Source organism: Rhamphochromis sp. 'chilingali' (assembly GCF_963969265.1).
Source record: "Rhamphochromis sp. 'chilingali' genome assembly, chromosome: 4".
Classification (NCBI taxonomy): domain Eukaryota; kingdom Metazoa; phylum Chordata; class Actinopteri; order Cichliformes; family Cichlidae; genus Rhamphochromis; species Rhamphochromis sp. 'chilingali'.
The window spans coordinates 34,092,261-34,101,900 of NC_137948.1; the positions used below are offsets into that span (position 1 = coordinate 34,092,261).

The following is a 9,640-nucleotide window of genomic DNA, read 5'->3' on the forward strand; positions in this document are numbered from 1 at the left end:
GAATCACCCACAATCAGTCACAGCAGACGGCTGTCCCTCCCTGAGCCTGGTTCTGCTGGAGGTTTCTTCCTGTTAAAGGGAGTTTTTCCTTCCCACTGTTGCCAAGTACTTGCTAATGGTTCTGTTTTTTTAGGGTCTTAACCTGACAGTACACTGAGGCAACTATGGGTGTGATTATATAAATAAGAAATATCCATCCATCCATTCGCTTCCGCTTATCCTTTTCAGGGTCGCGGGGGGCGCTGGAGCCTATCCCAGCTGTCATAGGGCGAGAGGCAGGGTACACCCTGGACAGGTCGCCAGTCTGTCGCAGGGTGAGAAATAAGAAATAAGTGAACTGAATTTAATAATAAGATCTATCTCAACCGCAGTAAGAAGTTATATCAGTGGGGAGTTTAGGATGCTTGGCTGGCCAAAAAGCTGAGTAATTTGAATGATGTATAATAAACATTATTTGACAGGGCTTTAAGTTTTATGAATATTTAATGCAAACATCTGCAGACTTTATGTTCACAATTTCTACTACAGTCACATTAAGGCAGTCAAACAACATAAAAATGCAACTTGCTTCTTAAAATAGCTTTCGAACAACATCTGAATTTTGACATGTAGGTGCTGACACACTGTGGGTGTGTGAGTAACCAGGAGATGACGGAATGCCCTGCACTGCAACGGGTTTGTGCTGGTGACATAAAATAGTTACTCATCAAGCACAAAATCTCTTGACCTCTGCAATGCTAATCACCATCATGGCTAAATTTAAAACATTATCCAACGCTATTTACGTAAGAGTGTTTTAATTACAGAGCAAATATCAGGACAGAAGAATTTTCCACAGCAGCTCATAGTTTATGTCCACTTTTAGATAGGATTCACCATGCTGGGAATGTCAGGTCTTTGGCTAAATGCTCTTTGGGAATCACATTGTTGGAGCAGACGTGCTATTTTATGTCAGTGAGACTCTTATCTTTAGCGTTTTTTTTACATTCTACTAAAGACATGGAGGGAAAAATATGTATCTTTGGGAGGCTGCTAGTAACATAATGTCTAAATATACCCTTTAAAATAGGTTTGTTCTTAGGTTGTTTGTTATGTGCAGGCTGGGTTATCCCTTGAGTTTGGGGCCTTTTTTGTGCTTGAATGATTCCTAGGTCAGTGTTAAGTGGTTTAACATGCAGTCACAAAAATGAACCGACTGGACTGTGAATGTGTAAAAATGTAAAAAAAACAAAAACACTTTATAACCTTCAGAAAGCCTTAAGAACTATTTCTTGAGACCCCTTTAAAAAATGACAAGAAACTGGATTCTTGGAAGCAAATACTTTAGGCCAGGCTGAAATAAGTAACATTATTAGCAGTTTTCAAGCCAGCTGTGTCTAATAGTTTGACTTTTAAAGACATGTTTATATTTAAAATAATCATGCCTATACGTATATATGTCTCTATGTTACTGTATTTTTGTCTTTTTTGAGAGTTAAATTGTGAACTTTAATCAGTGTTTTCATCCACAGGGCAGACAGAAGTTCTACTTTGGGCATGTTGACTTCTGAAAATAAAAATGCTTCTTTAGCACAGTCGAGCACAACACAGAACTAAACAGCATATTTAGGTGTATAGTGATGTGATGCTTTATGTTACCCCTGCGATAACCCGAATCCTTGAACAGCAGCAGAATTCAAGGAACTTCACTCAAGGGATCGATCCAAGTTTTGAAAGTAATTCTCTTTTATGCACAGATCAAAGTAGAACCACAGGCAAACAATGTCATGTTTACTTTGTGAGTCAGGTTGACCCTGTTCAGCTTACTTAAATCCAAATATTTTCATTTCCTCAATTAGAAAATTATCACGTCCACGTTACTCTCCCTGCACCTGTCACTGTGTTCGCTGTTCTTCTTTTCACCATCCAATACTCTCGTAACTAAAATCCGGCGCTGATTCTCTGAGGCGGACACACACGTCATTATCACCTCCACATTCAGCCCTCATGAGTCAGAACAAGTGGGAGATGGATGGAAAAGAGAGGGCAGAGAATCCTCGACCAACATTCATAAACTTTTCTCTTTCTTACTCATTCATTCTGGTCTCCTCTCTCTCATACGCTCTTCTGTGACGTCGCCCATCAACAAATGTTTAAAGGAGAAATCCAATCACGTAAAGTGTCTACCCTTGCTCTGTGGGTGATGCTAACTTCATCGTTTTTAATGTTTGTGTTTCATGCAAAAGTCACTTTAGTGACTGTATTGGAGATCTCCATCCCAGGCGACCTAATCGCACAATAATTTACCTATCCTAGTTTGTTTCAACAATGATTTTCAGCTGTAAAACGTAATGACAGACCATTACCAGGATAATAACAGGTAAATTCAGTTTAACGGTTGGTTGTAATGGAACTTAAATCTGCAGCTGAGGACTCCTCAAAGTAATAAGAAAGAAATAAGAAACAGAGGAACAGAGGAAAACCTTCCAGAAAGACGAGGTAATGCTGGATCCAGGGTGTTCCTGTTGTCACTACTCAGTTGCTGACTAAAAAGAAAAAATTATGCTCCAAAGTGTAGATATCGTTGATGTTTTGAGAGTCTCAGTATCTGAATAAATCAGAGCAATCCCTTTCATGAAATGATAGATCTGTGTCTTTGTTTTTCCCCTCACCAAAGTAAACCAGAAGACTAAGAAGACTTTTCATTGGAACAAACGTTTCGTCACTCATCCAAGTGACTTCTTAAGTCTCAGCTGAATGCAGGTTTCCCCAACGGCATAAATGGTACATTTGCATAATGACTTCCTTACCTGGATGAATTAGTACATTTGAGCCTAACAAACACCACCAATTCAGTGGTTCAGGTATGTAGATGACACCTGGGTAAAAATGTCAGGATGTACCATAATTGACTGATTACAGTAACTCAGTAGACATCAAGTTTGCCTGGAAGGATATGACAGGCTAGACTTGTTAGACTGTGAGATTTCCATCAGTAACGGAGGACATTTAAAAGTTAATGTGTACCATAAACAAATGTTCACGGATCAGAATTTAAGGTTTGACTCTTATCATCCACTGAAGCACAAACTGGGTGTCATCAGTATGCTACAACACAGAGCGAACACCATCGCCACAGATACAGCGGCCCTGAGTAAGTGTGGTTATCCCAGCTGGGAAGGCACCTAAAGAAAGCTCCGGGTGATCCAGACAAGAAAAAGCTGAAAACCCTTAGTGATGATCTCTTCCATGTCAGGAGTATCAGAAGAACTGAGACGCATTTTTTATAAACAATCTGCCTGTGTGGCTTTCAAACACCAAAACACGCTGCGCCAAAAATTGGTCCACCCCAGGGATCGGGTCCCTCGACACAAACAGAGTAACATAGTGTACGCTGTTAATCGCCAGGACGATTGCCAGGATTTATACATCAGAAAAAACAAACAACCTCTGGCGAAGCGGATGGCACAACACATAAGAGCTAACTCGTCAGGCCAGGACCCCGCAGTCTACTTACACCTACAGGCCAGTAGCCACTCAAGACCATCTCTGAATTGAGGAGGGGGCCTAAGGGTACATCTTTCGCCATCTTACAATGCTGTGACTGCAGCCATTCCCCAACTCTCTGTGAGTGGCACTCATGGCCATTGATCAGTGGTTGTTGATCAGTCTTCATGAAGATTTGCATATTAATGATCATGAAACTGACCTACAGCCCATAGTTCGTTAGTAGTGCTAGTTTCAGTCATTATGCAAATGTACCGTTTATAAGGTTGGGGAAACCTGCGACTGAAAAATTCTCTTGGATGAGTGGAAAAACCGTTCTCCCACTGAAAACACTACGTCCAGATAAACAGGTTTGCTCTTACCTCTACATTACAAACAGACATTAAATTTTACAGAATGGGATCTTAAATACTGTTCATCACTATAATGGACTTGCAGGAAAGTGCTAAGAAGTGCTTGACCTTTAAGCGATGTTCACATTGGAAGGGACAAAGTTTTATTATTGCTGAGCATGGCCTGCTACACTGTCAATGAATTGCTAACAAAATATTGTTAAATCCTCTGAGGTTGAAGATGTTAACTTCTATCTTTCGGATGCAAGCAAAAAGCACTTTTCTGGAAGAAAAAGTTTTGACACGTCCATTAAATTCATTGATGTTCTTTGTCTCCTGATTGCCAGAACGTAGGAGAACAAGTTTAACAAGAACATGATATGTAGCACAAGGATAGGGTCAGAGGTGACAAAAGCACAGACATCCTTTATTTAAGTAATATAGATACTAGTATCAAAAATACTCTGGTAGAAGATGAAGTACCAATTCAACTTCTTTACTCAAGTAAAATAAAAAAGTATAGTTCTGAAATGTACTCAAAGCAAGAAAGTAAAAAGTAGCTCTTTGAAGGACATTACTACCAGCTATTCTTTTGTGAAGGACCTGGCACTTTGGGGTTATTGGAATGTGTGTGCACTGTTAGACATAAGATGCATAAATTATGTATTTTTGGTTATTTAATATCTTTCTATGCAATAATCCACAGTAATGGATATACTAACAGGATTGTCACATCACTGGATGTTTGGCATGCAGTGATGTGAAACAATATCTTCTCTTAAATGAGTCAAACCTAAAGAAACGAGGCTGTTTTGACAATCTCAGGAGTAGAAAGTAGATATTTGTGAAAAAAAAATGCATGTTTGTTACATGTTTGTTACGTCTTACGTGCTTCATATTATCCATCAGTTTGTGTGTGTTTTACAAATATGGAAGCATATGACCCACTGAAGTCTTGGAAAAAGCTGAACCTTTATTTGTTTGCATGTGTCAGTTTTTAACTTCCATTGAAAGTGTGACTTGAAGCCAACTGCCTTTTCACAATAAGAGCCACAACAGCTACACTATTGGGACATCTAGTATATGAACTAAGGAAGTCTCCTTTAAAGTGGTGAATGTTATAGTCTCCTCCCCCACAGACTGCTGCAGGCTCAATATGATACGATACATCACAAGCTAGGCTATGCCTGTTACTATGGCGACATGCTGCTGCTCTGATGACACCTCTGGACAGGGGATGTGGTGAAGAGTCATAAAGACACTCCATACCTGTAGAGTGTTGTCTTAGTGTCACTTAAGATGTCGCGGTAGTGTCAAATCAATAGAAAATTATAAATGTGTAAGAAAATCACTGCTGAAGCGATCTGTCACCTAAAAATGATCTTGAAAACATTTTTGAGGACCATAAAACTCTTCATTAAGACATTTAAACATGTGCTGTTTTGGTTTCTACTTTTAAGATTTTGAGTACTGAATGCTTGAAGAAACAACTTCAACCATTTAACCCCAACTATGTAACTTGAACATTAATAAACAGTCACATAACAGTAAAATGTATTGTTTAAATATACGATTTAACCCCCTTTGTAGCGCAGTAATTTAGTTAATTGAAATAGTAATAATAATATAAAGATTAAGAAATGAAGATAGAAAATAAAAAAGGAAAAAACTGCAACCCTAGATAATAAATACAGATTTTATAACTACAAATATCTACTGAGTTGTGCCATATACTTTCAACATAAAACCTTAAAACTCTCAAAAAAGGTGAAATAGCAGTGATCAGATTGTGCCATATTAAAATATGCTTTCCCTACGTGACTAAAAAAATATTCCTGCATACAGATGAATTTACAGCACAACATGTGTCATATGTTTAGAAAAATTCAGTGAAAGAAATGTAACTGCCAGGTTTACTAATATAAATGATACACAAAGTACGTCATCATATTAGTATACCTTGTATACAGCCAAAAATCTGACCTCACAACTAAGCTTTACAATGATTAAATTCATGATTTACAGACATATCACATCACTAGCCACTGGCCTTGTTATTTAAGGCTAACGGGTTAATAAACTCGGTTTATGTCACCACAAACTATGCATTTTCTTTGTATTTCTAATTATACAAAGAAAGTTTATGGCACTTTCAGGCAACAGAAACTTTTTCATTTATAATTTTTTAAAGAGGAAAACCTTAGCTCCCACTTTAGTGTCAGGACTGTACAATACAATACAAACCTTACCTTAGGTTTATATAGTTATAAGCATAATGTATTGACGCAACACTGGTCACTGACATTATATAACTGCTTACATTTTAGCTCTGAAAGCAACCTGTGGCTCTTAAGATGAAACTAAAATTTGAGAACCTGACTGACGCTAAAGTTCAGACTTTACGCTACAAAGGAAACACAATGAAATTTTAACTTTTTAACACTATAAAATCTTTGCAAGTGTTTTCTCTTAACCAACTGGTGCCTCAACAGAGACAAAATCAGTACAGTGAAAATATAGAGATGCAGGTAATACAGGAACAAAAAATCTGTTAGTCAGGCTTTTAAAGGCTATCCCGAGCTGCGGAGCGCCAAGGCTTAGTGGCACATTAGAGAAAATAGTCCCTTGTAATTTTATGTTACTGTGCAAAAGTCTTGAAGCACCTCTCATTTCTTCTTATTTTGTTTCCAAGCAGCTACACTTTCTTGTGATATTTTAAAACGCTCTTGAACAATGGTGCTCCAGACTTTCTGAGTCTTTCATTGCACAGTGGCTGCTTTTTCACTTATTTTCAGAGGAATGTTTCTTGTGTTTGTTAAGCCAATTATCACTGACCTGTGAATCAGCACAGTGTCTACACATAACTGAGGGGAAAAAACAATTTTAAATTGTATTTTTTGGCAGAAACACAAAATTTGTTCCCATTTCTTTAGTTGCGTCTACAAAAAAATGATGCCAAATATAACACATCTTAACAGACATAAACTAGTATTTTAGCACCACCACCACCCATTCAGTTACTTTCATTAACGGACAAAATCCCAAAACTCCAATCATGTCTTCCTACAACCTTTTGTTGTGGCTGTAGCCAACCTGTTGCGAGCACACAACTTCTAGCTGGCTAATACATCACATAAACATTCTTACTGATGTAAACTAAGAGAAATAATAACTAAAGGTAAGATGTTCTCCCAGTAGGTTGTTACCTTCAGGTAATCCCAACAACTGTGGTCAGGAAGTGCCTTTAGTCATGTGTAAGATAATTTGAATGAGTGCTAGATTAAAAAAAACTACAACTCATTTTTCTTATTAAAAAATATTGAAGTACACCTTTCCACATCCTTTCCTGTTTTTGCATAAAACAAGGAGACATCAAAAAGTTATTATTAAAACAAATAATAATATGCTCTTTGTAATAGATTGCACTGTTGTCAAAAATCAATCGTATAGTTCAAAATCTAAAACAACAACGTCTTGCTGAGTCGAGGAGTACTATCTGTTAACTTATTGTCCAAATATGTTAAAAATAACAAAAATATGAGTTGTTCTGAACAATATACCCATTGTCCAAAGTTTGAAACATCTCTGATATACAGCAATCTTCTTTGAAAGCTTACAACAGCTACACTATTGGGACTGCTGGGCCTAACCTTTGCACTGCTGCCTTTTGTTGAAAAAAATGTTTTAAAAAGTGCAATAATGCCTTCCTAATTGCTGCACATCACCAAATGTTCATCTAAAAAAATAAACTGTAACAATGTAATGTATAAATCTCCGTTGGATATTCATCACTTGATGCGGTTTATGAATGGATGCAGTATATTTACTTCCTGTCTTTCTTAAATTACAACAATTTAAGAGAACGTTCTTGATGCTTTCTAATGAAAACACATAGAATTGCATTTTCCTCCTCTCAAAATATAAACGACACAAAAGGTACAGCTGCAAAAACTAGACACCCAAAACAAAAATCCTATAAAATACCACCTGGCAGTGCACTAAAAAGAAGAAAAGCTGCCCAAAATCCTGACTTTAACTCACTTAAATACATGTACATTTTCCATGTAATTACATAAGTACAATGTAAAACAATGGTCTGGTCAAATAAAATGAACTTGATTGTTATACATTCAGTTTATACCGAGCACATTTTCCTTAATGATTAATTATATGAATAAATAAACCTCCGGTTTCATACATTTCGGATGTATTTTCCTTAAAACTCAGCGTGGAGCCTACACTTTGGGGAGCACTTCTGTTGCCATCTGTTTACTATGCTTGTCAAAAGTGTTCTCCTACTGTTGCTACTTTCATTAGTGCTCCTCCTCCTCCTCAGAGCCCGGAGGGTGGACAGTTATTATGAAATTATTTTCTATGAAATCCAACAACTGTGTGACTGTGTTCTCACTGTGCTCATGAGAAAACATCCTCTGGTCACTAATGTATCATCTGTAGAAGGTGGATTTTGTACACAGCGATCGGGACTCTGTTCAATCAACCCATCAACCCACTGCGTGAGGAGAATATTATTAGTGAGATCAGGTAATAGCACCAAACACACAAGTGAAAACAAAAGTTAAAAGAACAAAACACCACAAAGCATGTTACAGCTTCCTTCAGTATCTACAGGAGCTCCTCTCTGAAATGAAGCCTGTGTGGGCCCTCAGTCGGCTAATTCAAACCCATATTTGACAACATATATGAACGATTTAAAAAGTGGTGGCCTCTGTAGCTAACTGTGTATCCAAGAACAAAGTTATTTTTCGTTTTTACGTCTCCAACTCACCCAAGACACTATGCGGAGAATGGTCTGAGGCTGCTGGAGGAAGGTGACGGGGTCGAAGGCTCCTCCGGCTTTCCCGGCTCCGTATGCCTGCATCCCCTCCATGGTCCTCCTCCTCCTCTCTCTCCCTCCCCGCTGCTGGCTCAAAGGCACAGGGTGTGTGGAGCACCGGGTAACCGAAACGGAAAATCCCCGAAACTGCTCCCTATCACCACTACTGTACTACCGCTGAATCTGCACGGCTGGGATGCGCGTCTCCCCCCACCCCCGGTCTCCTTTGGCGACCTGTTCTCTCGTGCTGTTGGTTTTAAATGTACCTCTAATATTTCTCCGTTATGTGTGGGTAAAGAAAGCTTTGTGATGGTGCTAGATAGTGATGCTTTCTCCCTTTAGTTCAGCGCAGAAGCCGGTGGCGACCCCGTGAACGCGCCTCCGTTGTCACGCCTCGGACGGAGCGCTCCTCGTCAAAACACCCGAGTAAAAAAAAAGAAAGAAAGAAAAACAGCGACGTACTCAGGACCACTACAGAGAGTCACGCGCTCTTCGTTTATCGACGGTGGGCGGAAAAACAGTGATTAAACCATTAAACCAGAACATGATATTAACTTAATCAACGTTATATGATAAAGTCTGTGAGCTGAAAATAAATATTGGTAAAGGGTTATTTTGTGCGACAGCACTTATTAAAACACTAGAATGCTTCTACACGAATAAACGACAGTATAACAGTACCACCACCCAACAACGTTGAACTCCATGATTGATGGTGCCGTTGGTAGGTGCAATAAATTCCGCCCTCTAGCGGTCTTACCGTATATTGCCTGAATGTGCAAGGACCTCACGCTTGTTTTCTCCTTCAGGCTTTATACGTGATATTGCTCTGTTCTTCAACAAGCTCCATCAATCTTTTGTCAAGTCGGCTTATTGGTGTTATAAATGGTTGTGCACACTGGTATTTACGTTTGTACACTGTTTCAGTAAGTTCTGTCTTACACACTCTGCAAAAGTAGCCTTTTGCTTCCTTTACGTCCTCACAGAA

The 9,640-nt window shown here is 38.6% G+C and overlaps 1 protein-coding gene across 2 annotated transcripts in view; it reads right to left on the reverse strand.

Moving 5' to 3' along the window:
• syngr1b (synaptogyrin 1b) overlaps positions 1–9,598 on the reverse strand; it is a 30,172-nt gene extending 20,574 nt beyond the window's left edge. The window contains exon 1 of one of the 2 annotated variants that reach the window (XM_080880637.1): positions 8,605–9,598. In XM_080880637.1, coding sequence (XP_080736763.1) covers positions 8,605–8,706 — 102 coding nt within the window. In that variant the 5' untranslated portion in view covers positions 8,707–9,598. The remainder of the gene's footprint in view (positions 1–8,604) is intronic. The other variant, XM_080880638.1, reaches the window with a different exon arrangement.
• Between the last annotated feature and the right edge of the window lie 42 nt (positions 9,599–9,640).